The 22,404-nt window shown below is 44.0% G+C and overlaps 1 protein-coding gene across 3 annotated transcripts in view; it reads right to left on the bottom strand.

Moving 5' to 3' along the window:
• Positions 1-203: 203 nt before the first annotated feature.
• Positions 204-22,404, bottom strand: part of ST3GAL1 (ST3 beta-galactoside alpha-2,3-sialyltransferase 1) — a 119,073-nt gene continuing 96,872 nt past the window's right edge. For all 3 annotated transcript variants that reach the window (XM_037891978.2, XM_043539059.1, XM_043539060.1), the window contains 4 exons: positions 21,013-21,192; positions 7,487-7,532; positions 4,300-4,419; positions 204-3,470 (listed from right to left, as the gene is read on the bottom strand). In XM_037891978.2, the coding sequence (XP_037747906.1) occupies positions 3,297-3,470; positions 4,300-4,419; positions 7,487-7,532; positions 21,013-21,192 (520 nt within the window). In that variant the 3' untranslated portion in view covers positions 204-3,296. The remainder of the gene's footprint in view (positions 3,471-4,299; positions 4,420-7,486; positions 7,533-21,012; positions 21,193-22,404) is intronic.

Raw genomic sequence — 22,404 nt, 5'->3', positions numbered from 1 at the left:
ATTCTAAATATGAGTTAAATTGAAGCGGAGAGCAGGCTTGAGTTACGATGGTTTGGTTGAGTAGGAGAAGGAAAGAAACTCTGGCAGAGTAAGACCCAGTTACAGTGACCATTACAGGAGACTACCTTGAGGAATTCATGACAACACCACTCTGATACATAGCAGTCAAGGGTGCACAGATAGAGATATCTTTGACAATCTGATTGATTATAATAAAAAATTTATTTTGATTCTTATTGAATTGAAAACTTCAACAATAAATAAAATGTCAAAGTATGAGTGACCCAGACTCCCTTCAGTCAGACAGAAATGATGATAATAATCACTATGCTCCAAGGAAAGAGAAATAGGAAGAAGCATCTGGAGACCAAAAAAAAAAAAGTGTTCAAGAAATTCAGTTTGGTTAAAAACAAACCACACAATCAAGAAGTGCTTTGGAAATTTTGCATTGGTAGCAAATGCAGTTCAAGGTTTAATGTTATAGCTTTTTTTTTTTTTTTTTTAAAGACCGTTCTCAGTTCCTAGCAGGAAGTCAGTTGAAAATACTGGCGGTGGGAATGGAATTCTCCAGTGGCTTCTGTTGCTGCCTCCTAGAAACCAACTGGATGAACAGAGCAAACTGGAAGTTAGATAATCAGATCCCACTGATTTTCAATTGGAGTTTGACTCCAAACGGCCAACTTCTATTACAAGCCAATGGCAGTTCGGTGCCGAACTGCCAGGAGCGCCTTTGAAAGTCTCCCCCAGAAATGACTTAAATATACAGGGAATTTATTAGCAAACTCTCTAGTTTACAAAAGAAATGCAAAAACAGTGTTCAAGTTGTACAAGTTTCTGCAAAACCCAGCCACCCAAGCACAGGCTGAAAACATTATACTGCTGTTAAATCAAATTCTCAGAGTATTTTTTTTAAAGCAACCATTTTGAGGGAAAGAGGGTAGTTTGTCACCTGACTGGGAAACACTGAATTATAATAATCATTATTAAATAGTGGTAATATCAAAAATATGATTCAGGTGGATATCATTCATTCTTCTACGAAGTGATTTTAGAAGAGAAAACAAGTTTTGTTACAGCTGCAGAATCATGCGCTTATCCTGGAAACATGCATGTGAGTGGCTTTCTTGGCCATCTTTCTAGGACAGCAGCTCTTAATGTCAGGGTTACTAACAGTTGTTGGATTTCGAGAACTCTGACCTTCCCCATTGCTAAAGGGAGGGTGTTATGGGTAAATGGATGGAGAGTCATGGTTGTGTGTGGGGGAGTGTCCTGTTATGGAAAAGGTTGGCTGCTACTGTGAAAATGAAGTGTGTGAAGCTTGTCCTTCATGTTCTACGACTCTAGTGGGCCAGCTTGTGTGTGTAAAGTTACTCCCATTGGCAAGTGGTTGGAGGATGGAGGTCATAAATAGAGAGAATTGGACTGATCTTGCCATGACATTGTAAGGGTTAGGGTTAGTGTTGCCATGATAACACACTCATAAAAACCAGACAGAGCAAAAATGGGGGGCTGAAAAACTGGACTTATTGAAGACAGTGGCAAAACTCCACTGACTTTAGAGTGGTGTGTGTGCGTGTTTAATTACCACAGATTCCAGTCGCCACAAAACAAAATAAAAACAAAGAAAGAATCAAGGAAAAAAATCAAACAAGAATAATATCTAACCAGCAGCTCTTTCAGGGTCTGCTCCAGAGCCCAATGAAGTTCAGTGGGGAGACTGGCATTGGATATGGTTCATAGATTCCTTGAATCCCATCTTCATGATATTATGAAGCAAGGGCTACCGTCCTCAAATCGCCCTCCCCTCCCAATTTCATACTTTAACTCATGTTTAAAATATCAACGAACAGCAGAAATGAAGGTCAAACAGATTTTAGGAAGAATCTGTGCAAAGTCCCCAGTACAACATGTCTTATGAACCCCTTGCTGCATAGAAGTAATGCTGTTAACATATGCATTTGTCTAAAGACACAAATCTTTCCGAGGTCTGGATCATACCACAGAATCAGTACATAGAGGATATGCCCTGGTAGATGCCCATACAGTTCTGTTCACTCCTATAGCTCACATCCTTATACCTGATACTTTCACTTAAATACATTTAAATAGATATCGCCTTCTAAGTTGTAAAAAATAGAGTAAAAAATTTCCTATCAACTTTTGGATTTTTTTTTTTTAAAGATGAAAGTTACCGTTAAAAACTACCCTTGGTTTTTAACCCTCGTCAAGTAGAATACAGGAGATGTCATTATTAGTTTAGAATACAAAATGATACCATGTAGAGACTAAGCTTTGGTTAATTGTTTTTTTTCCTATAAAAAGTTTAATTTAGGGATTTTCGTCTTTAAAAAAAATTATATCTGTTGCACAAATATAAAAGGCACATGTAAACCACTGAAAGAAAAAAAAATGTCCACTGCTCTACCTTGAATGTATTCAACAAAAATTAGCATTCAGAGTACCTATCAAAAAATAAAATAAAATAAAATAATATTTAAAGAAACCCAAACAAACCAGTGGCTAAAAAGGGCATTTTTGCTGGCATTTTCAATCACAATCTTATTTTGTTTTTCTTTGTCTCATTATGGCTGTGTCGGATGCTACATTAAAATATGCAGTTAACTGGAGATGAAGGATTTGATCCAGAATTTCTAGATGTGGATTGATATGTTGCCCAAAGTAGCCATTACTCCTTGCAAGTCAGGTACATCACCTTTGTCCATAATACAATGCAGAACCAGAAATGACACAGTGAAGAGAAGAGATGGTTTAAAGAAAAGATCAACAGCAGAATAAGTGAACGTGTTCTTCTGAGGTAATCCTTACGACAGTGTTCACAGCCAGCCATGTTGATGGGACATTCAGGAAGCTGTTTTCACCTCTCCTCTTCAGGGCATTCCTGCCTTATGCAAGGAAAGCACACACACATACAGTAATTCCTAGAAAATTCCCCTAGTTTACCCTAACAGCAATAGGCACATCTCTCCCAGTATTTCAAGATTTAATAAGTCCATACATCCCCTGTGATTCCGCACATCATTTATTCCCCATAATTGATCCTTAGGTCCCCAACGTCTCTATTCTGACATAAGAAAGTCAAGTGCAGTATGGAACCACTACTGCATGCTACGTTCATTCAATGATCCTCACAGCAGTGAGACACACTTCCTCAGCTGCAGAGTCTGATCATCAAATACGGTCAGCTCCCAAGATAATCTTCGACAAACCACTTCAAACACTTCAGTAACTGCCTCCTGCTGGAAATTGCAGCCACAAATCCCTGCCTGTGGTAAGGGTCATCTGCCCTTGAAAAAACGTATTTTGTCAATAGAGGCAAGAGTCAAAGTGATATTGGACTCGAAATCCCCATCATGGACCATGGTTCGCCGAAAAGCCCCCCCGGAACCGTTGTTTTCCCAGTAATGATGCCAGTTACCATTGCTGTCTGCTCCAAAACCGTACACATCCACCTAACAAGAGAGAGAATGAAAAATGTTACATCCTGAAAGACTTTGCCTTCAGCTTGATGTGTTCTTAATTGACATTTTGAGGGAACTCTGGTGATTCTCAACCTTTTCCACATTGTTTTTATTTATTATTGATATTGTGGTAGCCACCCCAAGTCCCGGCTGCCCTAGCCCTAGCACTCTGCTTCCCTGAAGAGGAGCAATCGGCTTGGGCTGCGGCCAAGGGCAAGCAGGGCTTTGGAGAGAAGTGTGGGTGGGGCCACACTGGGCAGGTTGGGGAGGCACAACCTTCCCCAGCCTATACAATGTGTCCCTCATGGCCCCCAGCATGTTTCCAACTGCATAATAAAGGCTAGAGAATTTTACACAGTAATTCCTGTAGTGGAGGGAATTGTCCCTAATGTATAAACTCCCAGGCCCAGAAAGCAAAAGGCACTGGGAAACTGGCCATCTGCCATACACAGAAGAGGCATATGGATTACATGAGATCAAGCAGGCTGAGGACTTCTTGTGTTTAATTGGACTCCTCTGAAATGCACTTCAAACCCTAATGCTTAATCATGTTTTTCTGTTTTGTCTGAGAATTCACTTATATTTGCGACTGTCTCCATGTTATTTCAGACTCTGGGTCAAAGACACATCTTGTCTAACAGCTGAAATCATAAACGCTGAAGGAAACTTGAACTCAGAGGAAGCGAAGATGGAAAGAGACTGATAAAGATGAACAAATGATCTAGGGATCTCATGTTAGCATCTGCTATAATTACAGCCCTTGACCCCAACATAGTATCAGTGTACACTGAAGCAAGGAATGGAACAGTTTGGTCTTTACCTCATCACATAGGTGGAGTGCAAATATCACTGACAGAATGCCTGTCGAGGGGTATCTTCCATGATGCTGCAGCCAGTGGTCATAAACATATTTGATAAAAACTGGGTGATAGACCAGGATCTGTGGAGAATCGGAGAGTCGCGTTCATAGTTCGTAAGAAACACTGGCTGTTCCCTAACAGGACAGTTAGGGTGAATTATTCTCCCCACCTACCCTAGCTGAGGATCTGGGCCTGGACTTCTATTCCTGGCTCAGCTTCAGTCTCACTGTATGGTTCTAAGCAAGTTCCTTAACCTCTGTTTTTGTATAGCTCCAATCACACTCCCCTGCCTCACAGGGGAATTATGGGGCAGATTAATATGTACAGAGCACATAGAGGTTCCTGGCTAGAAAGTTCCAAAGAGCAGCAAGTGTTATAGCTCCTGTTCTATGCATTGCCCCAAATCCTTCCCTCAGGGCAGAGTCTCGGCAGAGGTGTGCTTGGCAACTCCTCCAGACCATCATCCCCCATTCCCAGGCTGCACTTGCAGACTCAGGCCCAGAACAGCCCCTGGACAGTCAGTGCCCCTTCCCTGTGGGGCTGCTCCCTATTCAGAACAGAGTGGAAAGGCAACATCCACTCCTCACACCTTCATCATCTGCAATGCTGGCTAAGGCTAGGGTTTTCCATTCCAGCCCTGCTTGGCCCTTCCATGCCGAGTTTGTGATGGGAGGGACAGCAAGGTATCTGGTTAGCTTCAGGTTTGCCTTTTTACAGAGAGTCAGGGGTTAATTGCTGATATCTCTGTGTAATATCTTCCCACTGGGTGTTTTACATTTTCCATGGTGGGGGAGGACGCCTATTTCTACACCGATGCTCTGAACTGCTGCTGTTCTCTCTGCCAGGACCCAACACACAGCCTTAATTTGCCTCAGCACCCTTTGTCATTCCTTACCAGAAACCCTCACTGTCTTCCCCTTCCTTGGATGGCGTAAATAGGAGAGGGAAAGAGAAGAGCTGAAGAAATCATGTCACTTCCTTCCCAGCTCCGTGCCATGGTCTTGGAGGATGCAACTCTGAACTGGGCTATTATGGCTAAGCAATGCCAAGGTGCTGGATAGCTTGGCACATCAATTAAAAGCCACTTGGGATGACTTCTGATTTTGCCAGCTATGCCCAGGGCCTGTATTCTATAATAATGGTAGCTTAATGCCTACTCTTAGAGCATCTCAAAAGAGCTTTACAGATGTGAAGGTTCATTAATGACAGATAGGGACCTACGGTAGCATCATTTCCCCCTCTTTTACAGTGGGAGAACTGAGGCAGAGGGATTTGCCTTAGGTCACACCTGAAGTCTGTGGCAGCTCCCAGGTCTCCTGACTCATAGTGCTTTAACCTCTAGATTATGCTTCCCGGCATGTTTCTAAAGGTGGGCCCTACATTTTAGCAGTGATGGGACCATGAATTATTTGCATACCTAAAGCAGATTCACTGTATTTTTCTAATTTAAATATATGATAAAAAAATCAAATAGATACATGGGATCAAATTCAAGAACCTCTAGCCTCTTCTGTCTATATTGGGGAACAAGTGCCTAAGGAGGAGACAGTTCACGGCATTGGAAGATTCAGTCTCCACCTACTTTGCAGGAAAGGAATGTTTGTTACAAAACCCCATCCATTCCCTTAGGGCAGCTGGAATTTTGAGACTCCAAGACCATACTTGTAGTTTTAGGGAGAGACTTTCAGAAGTGCCTAAGGGATTTAGGAGTACAAGTTCTATTCACTTCAATGGCACTTGTGCTCGTAAACTGCTTTGGTGCTTCTGAAAGTCTCCTGCTTAAAGGACTCCAAAGGCTTGCAATGGCTATCTGAAAATAAAGGTTTGATTCTCTCTCTGCCTTTAATTACTCCCCATACCCATTGCACGCTACCCAAGCTTTTCTACAGTGGATTTGGAACACACAATACCAGACTAAATCAATCCTCTTCCAGCAGTAGTCTGAAATCAAAGGTAGGTGAAATAACCCATTGTTCACCTGTGAAATCATGTAGTATTCAAGGTATTCCCCGAAGCATGAAACATCTGTTTGACCTCTTTATGGTAAGTGAATTCCCCAGGCTGACTATGCTCTGTAGGCCTGATCCAATGGCCATTGAAATCATTTTCATTGACTTCATCCTCTGATTTGTTTAAAGTTTACCTGTCTTCCTCTTGTGTGTACAAAAAAGGAGTTCCCTACAAGAGCAGTTCTCAGTGGGGTGGGGGTGAGGAGCGGGTGCTCTCCTGGGGAGGCATACCAAACTTTCTGGGGTGGGGCAGGGGGTGGCAACTCTTCCTACACACTCACAGGGTTGCAATGCCACTCACTGAAATTTTGCCTCTCTGCCCCTCTGTCATGGTGGGGGGGCAGCTGGGCCAAATTTCACTGAGTGGCATTGCAAACTGGATCACAGGGTCACAACCCCCACTATCACTCTTCAGTGCTGAAATTGAGAAATACTGCCTGAAAACTTTGTGAATAATAAGATATGTTCTTTTGAAAGGTTTCCTGGCCTATGCACCGTTAGACCGCCAACTCAAACGGCTGATTTATTTAAAGCAGAATCCCCTTTATTGGACTCAATATACTAAATGACCCCAGTTCCATCTAGAGCACATTGGAAAGTTTCATGGTATAAGACAGGGGCTTTGAGTTAAAAAATAAGTTGGGGGGAGTGACGGAAACAAGATTGAGAACTCCTGTCCTAGAAAATGAGAATCATCCCTTGTGTTCAAGCAATTTAATTAAAAAAAGAAAAAAAACCATGCACAATTGTTGACTGAAAACTAAACATTGTATATTTTGTTCAATGTTTAAAGCGGTGCTATTCTAAGATGTTAGTCTATGTCAAGCAGAAACACAGAAATCGTTGGATTGGATCAGACCAATAGGCGAGATGTTTCTGATTAGTACCAGAGGAAGCTATAAAACCTTAATAATGGGCAGAAACGGCTCAAGTTTCCTCCTAACCTCAGTTAGTTAATGCTGAGTCACAAGGCTGTACATTTTTACCCTAGCTAAAAATGTAACTGTGGGTATTTTTATTGCTTGCGTAATTACTTGCACACGTCTTTGAATCCTCCCAAGCTTTTTGTCCCAAGAATATCTTGTGGCAGCAACTTCCGCAGGACGATTAACAGAGTAAACAGACAGACACAACTCACCTTGTTTCTTTTCACTTTGATTTTACGTGGAACCGGAACATATGTGCTGTTCAAGAAAAATATAGCCAGATTAGTAAAAGTCAAATGAAAGGTGCACTTTAAAGTAAAAAAAAAAAAAAAGGAGTATATTCTTAAAAAAATTTATCAGGAAGAGGTTAAAATAAGAATAATGGTGACTGAAAATAACAAATATAACAAATTCATGGAAAATACGCTACCATTTCAACACCTCATTGAAAGATGACCACACAGAAAAGAATTGCACCTTAACTGTGGAGTTTTGTTTTCAGCCTAATGCATGGCTTGCATACATTTCACCAGTAGGGGGAGACCCCCTCCCTCTTAATCGTTCTGGATAAGGATTTGTTACTTTCAGCGGATGCGTAGAGATATTATTTGGTTGTTAGTAATAGAAAGGCAGTTACCGTCCACACCACCACTCATGGTACATGGCCCCATCCCACATGCTCTCAGAACATTGTCCCTCCCCTCTCAAACAGCTGGGAAGAATCAGAAGTTGCCAGCAGCTGCTAATGTAAAGATGTTGGTGGCTAGATCTTACAGTTGTGCTTGCAAGTCCCCGGGGGTTGGTGAAGGCCAGAGTCCTGTGTTCAGAAAGAAAAGCCTGATTTCCTCTGCATCACAGGCACAAGCCATTCTGGTATAATACTACTGGTCACATGTGTGCAGGGATCCCAAAACACATATACATGTAAAGTGTCTGTGAGTTTTCTTGAAGAAAGAGCACACTGGCGCTTTGGTTTCATTTGTTGTTCAGAATGCACCCTAAATTATGCTAGATCCTTGCCTTAAAACATAACAAGACAGAGCCTCACTCTAAAGAGCTCACCATCTGAATAAACCACCAAGGAGGGAAAGGAAACCACCGCAAGATTCCTATTGGTTGGATCTAAATGTTTAGAGTTTATTTTTTTACTCTTTTTTAATTATTAGGTATATTTTTAACTCATTCCTAGTTTTAACTCATGCCTATATTAATCTGTTTATCTAGCCCTTCTCTATTATCTTTGTTGCTGTTTCTTCTTATACTCAAAACTTAGATCAACATAGCTTCGGCGTTCAGGGGTGTGAAAAATCCAGTGCTTCCATCCACCCGGCTACCCATCACTTGGGGAGGTGCTGCTCCTACCATGATGGAAACACCCCTTCCATTGGTGTAGGCTGCGCTCAGCCTACGGGGTCATGCTGATATAGTTATGGTGCCACCTCGTTACCTAGGGAGGTGGTGGAATCTCCTTCCTTTGAGGTTTTTAAGGGCTTGACAAAGCCCTGGCTGGGATGATTTAGTTGGGGATTGGTCCTGCTTTGAGCAGGGGGTTGGACTAGATGACCTCCTGAGGCCACCTTCCAACCCTGATATTCTATGATTCTATGCTGCTATCATCCCCGTAGTGTAGACAGTTACCAGTGTCAACAGGGGAAGTCTTGGCAGTTTCAGGTCATATTCGGGACGGCGAAGGCAAGAGTGCTCCCTAGCTGGGAGTTGCAAGAGTCGGCAGACGAATGAAGAGAATGGACTTTGGGAGACGGGGCAGATCAATGGGCATGAACTAGTGTTAGTCATATGTTCCTGCATTTCAAGGGCCTATCATCTACTCCAGATCTTGCACAATATATGCACCCTGGTAGAAAGGAAAGCGAGAGCACCTAAAATACAAAGGGAGAGAGACAAATCACGACTAAGGTATGAATTGCCAAAGGAGGGCACAAGCTGGGTTTGAAGGAGAGAGCATTCAAATTGAATATGGGGCTTTTCCGGCCCCAGTGTGCCTGGCCTGTAGCAAAGCCTTCAGGCTGAACCACACAAGCTAGTAGGCATAAACTGATCTGAGAGAGGAATGAGGAATGGAATCAGGAGGCAGCAGGGGTCCAGTTAGACCTGCTGAGACACAAAAAGTGCTGCCCTGACAATCCAACAGTGGACCCTGAGCTGGGGCCTCCTGAAACAAAGCCACCTGGGCAGCTTACCACTGATTCTCTTTACCATATTTTCATCGAGTGGCACAGTGGCTGCACAGAAGCCTCAGTCTGATGGGCAGCTCAGGGAGATTGATACCCACTATGCTGCAGCCAGCCCCTATGTACAGGCAGGTTGGCAAGAGCGGGTCTTGCGGTCTGTCTGCAAAGCAGGGCCCCGTCTGTTTTAAAACACAACCAAAGGCACCTCCAGTTGCTGCTTTTGTTTGGTTTATTATTCCATAAGTGCTTGTTTGTCTGACGATGTTCTGCAAAGCGCTGGGATACAGTCTATGAATGGATAAACAATAAATGATTTACTCCTCCTTCAAAGCCTATTTAACAAGGCAGATTAGAGGATTCCATTGTGTTTTATAATAATCAGTACAAAGCTGCAGACAGAGGGCCAGACTGTGAATTCAGTCACTCTGGTGTAAATCGGGAGTAACACTAGTGATTTGACTCCACTGATTTGAAATAGGTGCAACTAAAACCTGATCTGAATTACTTGAAAGATTCCTGTTGACTGTTCCTGACGGTTCAGGACTTCAGAGCAGAATTTCTTGCAGATTGTTATCATTCATTGAGTTAGTTGACGGGGGGGGGGGGGGGGGGGGGGGGGGGGGGGAGGGGGGGAGGAGAGGGGAAGAAATGAACCTGAGAAAAAAGTCAAGGTTCTTGCCTCTTTTCAAAATGTACCAATTTTTTGTTTTCCAAAAATTTTCTGCAGTTTTTAATTAATTAATTTGCTTAAACCAATCAGAATTTTCAAAAGCTATGTTCTCCACCCCCACCTTTGTTGAAACAAATTTTCCAGTTTTGAAAAATTTGGATTCTGAAAATCCCCAGCATGTGACATTGTCTCCCAAGCAAGAGTGGGATTAGGGGGAAAAAATTATCATAAAATAGGAAACATTCATAGAATCATAGAATATAAGGGTTGGAAAGGACCTCAGGAGGTCATCTAGTCCAACCCCCTGCTCAAAGCAGGACCGATCCCCAATTAAATCATCCCAACCAGGGCTTTGTCAAGCCTGACCTTAAAAACTTCTAAGGAAGGAGATTCCACCACCTCCCTAGGTAACGCATTCCAGTGTTTCACCACCCTCCTAGTGAAAAAGTTTTTTCTAATATCCAACCTAAATGTCCCCCATTGCAACTTGAGACCATTACTCCTTGTTCTGTCATCTGCTACCACTGAACAGACTAGAGCCATCCTCTTTGGAACCCCCCTTCAGGTAGTTGAAAGCAGCTATCAAATCCCCCCTCATTCTTCTCTTCCGTAGACTAAACATCCCCAGTTCCCTCAGCCTCTCCTCATAAGTCATGTGTTCCAGTCCCCTAATCATTTTTCTTGCCCTCCGCTGGACTCTTTCCAATTTTTCCACATCTTTCTTGTAGTGTGGGGCCCAAAACTGGACACAGTACTCCTGATGAGGCCTCACCAGTGTCTAATAGAGGGGAACGATGACGGCCCTCGATCTGCTGGCAATGCCCCTACTTATACATCCCAAAATGCCATTGGCCTTCTTGGCCACAAGGGCACACTGTTGACTCATATCCAACTTCTCGTCCACTGTAACCCCTAGGTCCTTTTCTGCAGAACTGCTGCCGAGCCATTCGGTCCCTAGTCTGTAGCGGTGCATTGGATTCTTCCGTCCTAAGTGCAGGACTCTGCACTTGTCCTTGTTGAACCTCATCAGATTTCTTTTGGCCCAATCCTCTAATTTGTCTAGGTCCCTCTGTATCCTATCCCTACCCTCCAGTGTATCTACCTCTCCTCCCAGTTTAGTGTCATCTGCAAACTTGCTGAGGGTGCAATCCACACCATCCTCCAGATCATTAATGAAGATATTGAACAAAACCGGCCCCAGGACCGACCCCTGGGGCACTCCACTTGATACCGGCTGCCAACTAGACTTGGAACCATTGATCACTACCCGTTGAGCCCGACAATCTAGCCAGCTTTCTATCCACCTTATAGTCCATTCATCCAGCCCATATTTCTTTAACTTGCTGGCAAGAATACTGTGGGAGACCGTGTCAAAAGCTTTGCTAAAGTCAAGGAACAACACGTCCACTGCTTTCCCTTCATCCACAGAGCCCGTTATCTCGTCATAGAATGCGATTAGATTAGTCAGGCATGACTTGCCCTTGGTGAATCCGTGCTGACTGTTCCTGATCACTTTCCTCTCCTCTAAGTGCTTCAGAATTGATTCCTTGAGGACCTGCTCCACGATTTTTCCAGGGGCTGAGGTGAGGCTGACTGGCCTGTAGTTCCCAGGATCCTCCTTCTTCCCTTTTTTAAAGATGGGCACTACATTAGCCTTTTTCCAGTCGTCCGGGACTTCCCCCGATCGCCATGAGTTTTCAAAGATAATGGCCAATGGCTCTGCAATCACATCCACCAACTCCTTGAGCACTCTTGGATGCATCGCATCCGGCCCCATGGACTTGTGCACGTCCAGCTTTTCTAAATAGTCCCGAACCACTTCCTTCTCCACAGAGGGCTGGTCACCTCCTCCCCATGCTGTGCTGCTCAGTGCAGTAGTCTGGGAGCTGACCTTGTTTGTGAAGATAGAGGCAAAAAAAGCATTGAGTACATTAGCTTTTTCCACATCCTCTGGGAAAACTGAAAGTGTTTCTGTAAAAAATAAAAATCTGACTTTCATTTTTTGTGAAAGGCCAGATTTTGGAATTTTTTAGAAAAAGTTTTCCTTAGCAACATTTCAAACTGCTCTGATCATCAGTGGGTGAAGTTATTCATGAAAATCTCCACTTTTTCTCTCTGCTTTAGGCACTGCAGTTGAGCAAAGGGCTAAAACATTTCAAAACACTTTCCCCAGAAGTGAAACAGTTTGACCTAGACTTGCTCTCTGTGTGCACGGGGACATCATCAATGATGGGTGCTATGGGGCAAACACCCTAAGTCATGATTTGTAACCAGGATATCACTTCCTACTTAAGAAAAATGTAAAGTACACAAAAAGAAAAGGAGTACTTGTGGCACCTTAGAGACTAACCAGTTTATTTGAGCATGAGCTTTCGTGAGCTACAGCTCACTTCATCGGATGCATAGCATATCGTGGAAACTGCAGAAGACATTATATACACACAGAGACCATGAAACAAAACTTCCTCCCACCCCACTCTCCTGCTGGTAAGAGCTTATCTAAAGTGATCATCAAGTAGAGCCATTTCCAGCACAAATCCAGGTTTTCTCACCCTTCCCCCCCCCCCCCACATACAAACTCACTCTCTTTGAAACCTCTCTTTATAATGCGCATGATAATCAAGGTGGGTCATTTCCAGCACTAATCCAGGTTTTCTCACCCCCCCCCCACACCCCCGTCCAAAAACCACACACACAAACTCACTCTCCTGCTGGCAATAGCTCATCTTACAATGTGCACAGCAATAATCCAAGTTTAACCAGAACGTCTTGGGGGGGGGTTGTAGGAAAAAAACAAGGGGAGATAGGCTACCGTGTGCTGGAAATGGCTCTACTTGATGATCACTTTAGATAAGCTGTTACCAGCAGGAGAGTGGGGTGGGAGGAAGTTTTGTTTCATGGTCTCTGTGTGTATATAATGTCTTCTGCAGTTTCCATGATATGCTATGCATCCGATGAAGTGAGCTGTAGCTCACGAAAGCTCATGCTCAAATAAACTGGTTAGTCTCTAAGGTGCCACAAGTACTCCTTTTCTTTTTACGAATACAGACTAACACGGCTGTTACTCTGAAACCTGTAAAGTACACAGTTCCTTAGATAGAAAAGCCCATGCCCAGGGACGGGCCAGGAAATACAAGTTGATGAACAAAAGAAAATCCAGTTTTATTTGAATTCATAATTCAGCGTTGACAAAGAACAGTCACTGAAGTACAGTTTAATTGTCACCTTAACGTCTGTTTGCGAAATGACTAATTTTTACTACAAGTCATTGTGTGATGAATCACAGCTTACGAGGCGAGGCTGAGGGAACTGGGCTTGTTTAGTCTGCAGAAGAGAAGAGTAAGGGGGGATTTGATAGCAGCCTTCAACTACCTGAAGCGGGGTTCCAAAGAGGATGGAGCTGGGCTGTTCTCAGTGGTGGCAGATGACAGAACAAGGAGCAGTGGTCTCAAGTTGCAGTGGGGGAGGTCTAGGTTGGATATTAGGAAACACTATTTCACTAGGAGCATGGTGAAGCACTGGAATGGGTTACCTACGAAGGTGGTGGAATCTCCATCCTTAGAGGTTTTTAAGGCCCAGCTTGACAAAGCCCTGGCTGGGATGATTTAGTTGGTGTTGGTCCAGCTTTGAGCAGGGGTTGGGCTAGATGACCTCCTGAGGTCTTTTCCAACCCTAATCTTCTAGGATTCTATGATTCTGAGGCACCAAAGTGGAACATGAAGCAGGGATGCTTTCACTATACAGTACAACCACAAGCTTCCTTCATGCGTCAGCTTTCAACAACTAACTGTTGTTCCAGTGAAGAATTTCCCCCTCCACCCAGGGTTAGTTCAGCAGATGTTCGGAGGCTGCCCTTGCCCTTTCGCCAAGCTCATCTGCAGCAGTCAACAAGTGGATGGGGAGGGTGGAGGTAGCTGCTGGAGCAGTGCGGGTTACACAAAGTTATGGTCCAGCTTTGCCCACCTGGCATCTCTTCCTCCCCATTTGTTTATCAAACAAAGAAGAAAACAGATCTTTTAGCAGGGCCTGGTCCCAACAGGAAGTGCCCTCACCAGCTCATGGCCATAGGCTAGGTACACGGTTCATGCTTCCTGGGTCAACTCATCTAATCCTGACTCTCTCCTCATAGTTAGTCTCGTCTGTTGAGCCCAGCAGATACAATACTTTCCCTCTCTCCACAGGACTGATCCCAGAACGTACCCTTCTGTTTCATCTCCAATTCCCTTCGCAGGAGATTCCCAGCATGTGAAAGGAAGAACTGCACCTCTCTCAGTGTTCCTGTGCTCTTTTCTGAAGGCCCACGTACACAGCCACTCTGAAGCGTCTGCTTGATGCCTCTCAGCAGACCAGCAGACCAGCCAAGCGATGGGGGATGTGGGTCTTTAACCTACTCCCCGGGAGCCTTCCTGCAGTGGACTCAACTGGAGCTTTGCTCCTCTGAGTCTCCTCCGGAATGCTCAGGTCCTACTCAGCATGTGCACTTACAGGGCCTGCTCCCAAGTGACCCACACACAACTGAGCCACCTGGCAGACAGCATCAGGGGAGTCAGGGACCAAGGCAGTCCATCCTCTCTTGCTTAAGCTACACCACGAGCTTAGCCCACAGGTGCAAGTCTGCTCTGACAGCACCATGACAAGGCATCTTTGCCTACCCACATCTGGTCACCAGTCTCTTTGGGCCACAGGTTTCTTTCTGAGCTATGAGGAGCAGGGCCCATGGGAGCTCTGCTTTCACCAGGAAGGAGGAAAACAAGGTGGTTCTGAGCCCCTCTCCTCTGCTCTGTTTATCTAACCTCTGGGATCTGCCTGAGTCAGACAGCTGGAGACAGATTAATTCTGTGCAGAGGCAAGACCGCTCCTCTTTTCCACACCCTGGGACTAACTTCTTGGTCCTTCAGCAGTCAGTCATAGATCTAATCGAGCAAGATCTTGAGCAAACAGTTTGCTATATACGTAGACTCTGACATGGGATGATGTCAGACTGTTTCAGAATAGGAGACAATATCCCATCAGAAAATGAAATTACACAAGAAATCTAACACTGGGTTTGATTTATGTGGTGGGAGAAGGGAAGGAATCATAGAATCATAGACTTTAAGGTCAGAAAGGACCATTATGATCGTCTAGTCTGACCTCCTGCACAACGCAGGCCACAGAATCTCACCCACCCACTCCTGTAACAAACCTCTGACCTATGTCTGAGCTATTGAAGTCCTCAAATCATGGTTTTAAAGACTTCAAGGTGCAGAGAATCCTCCAGCAAGTGACCCCTGCCCCACGCTGCAGAGGAAGGCGAATCTGCCAATCTGCCCTGGAGGAAAATTCCTTCCCGAACCCAAATATGGCGATCAGCTAAACCCTGAGCATGTGGGCAAGACTCACCAGCCAGACTCCCAGGAAAGAATTCTCCATAGTAACTCAGATCCCACCCTATCTAGTGTCCCATCACAGGTCATTGGGCATATTTACCACTAATAGTCAAAGATCAATTAATTGCCAAAATTAGGCTATCCCATCATACCATCCACTCCATAAACGTATCAAGCTTAGTCTTGAAGCCAGATATGTCTTTTGCCTCCCCTTGGAAGGCTCCCCTTGGAAGGCTGTTCCAGAACTTCGCTCCTCTGATGGTTAGAAACCATCGTCTAATTTCAAGTCTAAACTTCCTGATGGCCAGTTTATATCCATTTGTTCTTGTGTCCACATTGGTACTGATCTTGAATAATTCCTCTCCCTCCCTGGTATGTATCCTTCTGATATATTTATAGAGACCAATCATATCTCCCCTCAGCCTTCTTTTGGTTAGGCTAAACAAGCCAAGCTCTTTGAGTCTCCTTTCAAAACACAGGTTTTCCATTCCTCAGATTATCCTAGTAGCCCTTCTCTGTATCTGTTCCAGTTTGAATTCATCCTTCTTAACCATGGGAGACCAGAACTGCACACAGTATTCCAGATGAGGTCTCACCAGTGCCTTGTATAACGGTACTAACACCTCCTTATCTCCACTGGAAATACCTCGCCTGATGAATCCCAGGACCGCACTAGCTTTTTTCACAGCCATATCACATTGGTGGCTTATAGTTACTCTGAGGTCCTTCTCCTCTGTTACTTCCAAGTGATGCGTCCCCAGTTTATAACAAAAATTCTTGTTATTAATCCCTAAATCCATGACCTTGCACTTTTCACTATTAAATTTCATCCTATTACTATTACTCCAGTTTACAAGGTCACCCAGATCTTCCTGTATGATATCCCAGTCCTTCTCTGTATTGGCAGTACCTCCCAGCTTTGTGTCATCCGCAAACTTTATTAGCACACTCCCACTTTTTGTGCCAAGGTCAGTAATAAAAAGATTAAATAAGATTGGTCCCAAAACCTATCCCTGAGAAACTCCACTAGTAACCTCCTTCCAGCCTGACAGTTCACCTTTTAAGTATGACCCTTTGTAGTCTCCCCTTTAACCAGTTCCTTATCCACCTTTCAATTTTCATATTGATCCCCATCTTTTCCAATTTAGCTAATAATTCCCAATGTGCAACCGTATCAAATGCCTTACTGAAATTGAGGTAAATTAGATCCACCGCATTTCCTTTGTCTAAAAAATCTGTTACCTTCTCAAAGAAGGAGATCAGGTTGGTTTGGCATGATCTACCTTTTGTAAAACCATGTTGTATTTTGTCCCAGTTACCATTGAGCTCAATGTCCTTAACTACTTTCTTCTTCAAAATTTTTTCCAAGACCTTACATACTACAGATGTCAAACTTACAGGCCTGTAGTTACCCGGATCACTTTTTTCCCCTTTCTTAAAAATAGGAACTATGTTAGCAATTCTCCAGTCATACGGTACAACCCCTCAGTTTAAAGATTCATTAAAAATTCTTGCTAATGGGCTTCCAATTTCATGTGCCAGTTCCTTTAATAGTCTTGGACGAAGATTATCTGGGCCCCCCGATTTAGTCCCATTAAGCTGTTCAAGTTTGGCTTCTACCTCGGATGTAGTAATATCTACCTCAATATCCTCATTCCTATTGGTCATCCTACCATTATACCTAAGCTCCTCATTAGCCTAATTAAAGACTGAGGCAAAGTATTTTTTTAGATATTGGGCCATGCCTAAATTATCCTTAATCTCTACTCCATCCTCAGTGTTTAGCAGGCCCACTTCTTCTTTCTTTGTTTTCTTCTTATTTATATGGCTATAGAACCTTTTACTATTGGTTTTAATTCCCTTTGCAAAGTCCAACTCTACATGGCTTTTGGCCTTTCTCACTTTATCCCTACATGTTCTGACCTCAGTAAGGTTGCTTTCCTTGCTGATCCCTCCCATCTTCCACTCCTTGTAGGCTTTCTGCTTTTTCTTAACCACCTCTCTGAGATGCTTGCTCATGCAGCTAGGTCTACAACTCCTGCCTATGAGTTTTTTCCCCTTTCTTGGGATGCAGACTTCTGATAGTTTCTGTAACCTTGACTGGAAGTAATTCCAGGCCTCCTCCACCTTTAGATCCACAAGTTCTTCAGTCTAATCCACTTCCCTAACTAATTTCCTTAATTTTTTAAGGTTAGCCCTTTTGAAATCAAAACCCATAGTCACAGATCTATTTTTGTTTATCCTTCCATTTAGTTTGAACTGAATTAGCTCATGATTGCTTGAACCAAGATTGTCCCCTACAACGATTTCTTCTATGAGATCCTCACTACTACAGGGATCCTCACTACTACAACCAAAACCAAATCTAAAATGGCATCCCCTCTTGTTGGTTCAGCAACTACTTGGTGAAGGAATCCATCAGCTATTGCATCCAGGAAAATCTGAGCCCTATTATTATTACTAGCACTTGTCCTCCAGTCTATATCTGGGAAGTTAAAGTCTCCCATGATCACACAATTCCCATTAGTATTTACTTCATTAAAAACATTAAAGAGGTTTCTATTCATAAACAAATTAGATCCCGGTGGTCTATAGCACACCCCAAGCACTATCCCAGGGGAGGCTCTAGTAGCTTTCTTCCCCAGTGTGATTTTTGCCCAGACAGACTCTGTCTTATCCATTCCATCACTTCTTATTTCTTTACAGTCTACCTCATCATCGATATACAGTACTACTCCACCACCTTTACCTTTATTTCTGTCTTTCCTAAAGAGCACATACCCTTCAATACCCATACTTCAGTCACGACTAATATTCCACCATGTTTCTGCTATCCCTATAGTTTCTGGTTTTACTTCCTGCACCAATAGCTCTAGTTCCTCCATTTTGTTACCTAGGCTCCTCGCATTAGTGTACAAACATCTTAATTTTTGCTGTTTGGCTTCGCTCACATTCTTTACCCGATTAGGCACAGACAGTCTACCACCAGTATCACCTATTAGACTAGTATCTACACTACCCTTCCTCCTTATGTCCATTCTCCTGCCCACGGCTGTATCCTTTCTTACTTTGTTTTCTTCCTTCTCGATGTTAAAATCCAGCGTGGAGATTGCCTGGACATCTCCCAACCATCTCCCCCAAATTCCTAGTTTAAAGCTCTCTTAATCAGTTGTGCCAGCCTCCATCCTAGAAGTCTATTTCCCTCCCTACTCAGGTAAAGTCCATCCCGAGAGAACTGACCTCTGTCCATGAATGCTTCCCAGTGGCCATACATCCCAAAGCCCTCCTTACAGCACCACTGCCTGAGCCATCTGTTGATGGAAGGAGAGGAGAGGAGAGGACAGAACTGAGGGGTTGGGAGTTGGGGGAAGAAAGACTGTGAAGAAGCTCTCCCTTTTATAATTACTCTGACATTCCCTCATTATTATTGCTGAACTTTTCAAACACAGGGATACTTGGGATATAACCTGATCTCTGATACATACATGCAAATCTATTCCAAACTCTACAAGCATTAAACCAATTAATTTTCCCCAGACTCCTGTGGAGGAAGTAGGCTACTTAAGAGATCACTGTCCTTGGTTACAGACAGGGAAAAAACGGAGGTAGACCAATTAAATGACTTGACCAAATGGCCTCATTAGGTACCAGGTAGCTTTGGTTCTTTTTCTGCCTCTGGTGTTGATGTACTGTGTGACCTTGACGAAGTCCCCAAGGCTCTCTATGCCTCAGTTTCCTCATCTGTAAAATGGGGATAATAATGATTGCATAAGTGCTTAGCAGGATGGATCACACCGTACATGAGCCTTGCAGATGGGATTAGGAGCCAGATGCCACTTGTCAGCTCCAAGCAGGAAGAATGGATAATGAAGGACCCACTGGAGGTCCCTCCAACCAGCCAGTTCTATGTTCAGCTATGACCAATAGAAGCCTCGTGTATCTGAAGACTAAAAAATACAGGTTCCACTCATTTCCTTCCCAAACTCCACCTGAGAGAAGAGAGGTGAGCAGCCAAAATGAGTCATTGCCCCAGGAACCAGGTCAAGAAGCCAACAATCAAAGTGGAAACTGACTAGGACACTGGTGATTTAGAGCAGCAGCAAACATTCTTTACCATTTCTCCAGTTTTGCTGTGCGCGGGACAAAGAGGAGTCTTTTCTGAACTCCCACACCAAACAATGTGCCCAAAAGTCAAACTGTTACAAGAAAACAAATGCAGAAGGGCCAAATTCTGCTCCTGAGTGTGCTTGCAGAACTGGAATCTTCTGATACACAGGTAGAAGTGGCATTTAACTCAGTGCTGCGCTTCTGGCCTTGTCTCTCTTGTGCTGTGGTTACACTTTATGCTAACACACTATTGTGACCCTGAGAACCCCTCAGTGCCAAATGGCAAAGGTTTCAATGTTCTGTAACAGAAACTCTCTATCAGGTCTGACAAACTCACTACATCTAACACACTGCTTTCATAGTATTTATCCACAAAGGGCTGTGTAAGGTGGCTAATCGAAGTTTACATCACACTGGGTAATGTATTTAGGGGTGATATTTAAGGAGTTATGTACATGTGCTGAAGATATGTTCAGAGGCAGAGTTGGCAAACAAGTTCTCTGTTAGACGTAGGATGGTTATTCACCTGTCTCAGTTCATCTGAAAGTTAAGCACCATCAGCCAGACACAATGGGATCTATATTGGCATTCCAAATCAACACAAGGATATGAAGTCAACACAGGAAGACATTGGAGACTAAACCCACAGGTGGCTGTCTTGTCTCTGGGGTGCAAGCACAACTTTGCAGTATAAGAGAAAAGACAAAGGACCTCTGTGTTATCCATTTACTGAGAAAACCCTTTGAAGGGTAGGGGTATTCATGAAAACCTGCATCCTGGTTATGACTGACAACCAGCAGCTCTGCCAAAGACTGAATCCTTGGGAGAGAATCTACTCTAGAAACAGGAAAGGTAACCATTGGGAAGGGCAGACCTAGGACTGCGTTTTAAGTTTTGTTTTATATATGTAACCAATTCTGCTTCCAAGATTCTTACTCACCATTCACTTGAATCTTTGTTGATAAATGTATTTTTGTTTTTATTATAAATACTTCTTAGGGCTGGAGCAGGAAGTGTGAATCCTCCATTGATTCAAACAAGCTGGTGCGTATACTGTTCCCTCGGGAACAGTGAACCTGGCAATTCCTGTGAGTGTCCATGTCAGGGGCCGGATACCATAGAGGGACGCTTTTGAGGTGTTCCAGGACTGGGGTGCACCAAGTGAGAACCTCCCAGGCAAAGTAAGGGCTGGCAGAGCCCTGAGGAGAGTTCTTGAGTGACAAAAGGCTTGGAAGGCAGGGAGATGATACCCAGCTACCACCAGGACTCCCTCACACTGGAGGCTGGGGGTAACAAGGCGACTCACAATCCTGCGCACCCCCAAGGAAGCATCACAATGATGACACAGCTGCTATGTCCCCCATTCAACTTGAGCACCTGTAGACCTCAGCTTTACTTACAAGTTTATTGTGCCCGTGGTGAGCGCGCTGACAATCCAGCGCAGGTCCAGTGTTTTGAAGGGGATCACAATCATGCTGACATTTTCTGGCAGGTCTCGGAAGCTCTCGGGGTAAACAAAGTGGTGAGTGGTTTTGCTTCCAACGTCCGATTCAAACCCGGCGGTTGGAGCACGATTCATTCTGCAACCGAGAAAGGATAGAGAGAAAAAAAATCAAGAGGAAAATTGTTTCCCAAACTTACTTGCTGGGGTGTGTGGAGAATACAATTGCTAGGCAGGGTCCTCATCTCCATTAAGGGTACGTCTGCTCTGCAATCGGAAGGTGTGATTGCAGCCCGTGAGAGCAGGTTTCACAGTCTGTTACAGTAGTGAAACCTGCTCTCAGGGACGCTGTTGTAACCGATGCACAAGGATCAGCTATTGATTGAGTGGCTCCCACGACACTCCCATGAGGAGGGCAACTCTCATCTCAATTTTACAGATGAGGAAACTGAGGCTCGAATTGGTTAAGGGACATGTCAAAAGTTGCACTGTGAATAAATGTCAGAGCTTGGACTAAAACCCAAGTTCCCTAGCTCCCAGTCACATGTGCTAACCAATGGAGCATGCCACTGAGCTCTTCACACACACAAATGACGGCTCTGATATGGAGGATGTTAACCATGACATTCCATCTTTCACACTGATCCTTTACGGTTACCAAAAATAAGCCCCGAGCAAGATAAAACTCAGCTGGCTTTAGGCTGTTTCACAAACTTCATAACCAACCTGGGCTCAGAGAAAGGGCGGTTTGAGCCTTGAGTGAATCTGTTGGAGGGTCTAGCAGTTTCAATGGCAGTCTGGGGCTTCATTTGAACCCAGAACACAGCCAGACTCCGGGGTCACAGCACAAACCCACTGGGATTGAAACCAAAGAAAACATCTCCATGAACTGCCACCGTCAGCCTGAGCCAGCCATTCGTAGAGCCCCCATTGTGTGCAGTAAGAGCTGTTTGAATATCTAAGGACAGAACAGGGCCGAATCAATCATTCTGATTGGAAGGGAACTCTCAAGGTGAGCTGGGCTCTGCTCGTGCTTGGAGTTCTTCATCCTGAAAGTAGCACTTTCCCAGTGGGTCTCAAGGCCAAGCTAGTGAATTACATTGTATGGATTCTGACACCAGGGTCAAAATTATCTACAAATAATTTAAAAAGTCTCTAGATCTTTTCTTTTCTCTGAGCTGGTACTGAACCAGCGCCCCCGAAGAGTGCGAGAACTCACTGTGCTGGTTGAGATTTAAACAAAGCTTCTGACCACTTTCAGAGTAACAGCAGTGTTAATCTGTATTTGCAAAAAGAAAAGGAGGACTTGTGGCACCTTAGAGACTAACCAATTTATTTGAGCATAAGCTTT

This window comes from Chelonia mydas, chromosome 2 (assembly GCF_015237465.2).
Source record: "Chelonia mydas isolate rCheMyd1 chromosome 2, rCheMyd1.pri.v2, whole genome shotgun sequence".
In the NCBI taxonomy this organism is placed as follows: Eukaryota; Metazoa; Chordata; order Testudines; family Cheloniidae; genus Chelonia; species Chelonia mydas.
The sequence above is the reverse complement of the archived record's forward strand: the minus strand, read 5'-3'. Positions and strand labels throughout refer to the sequence as shown.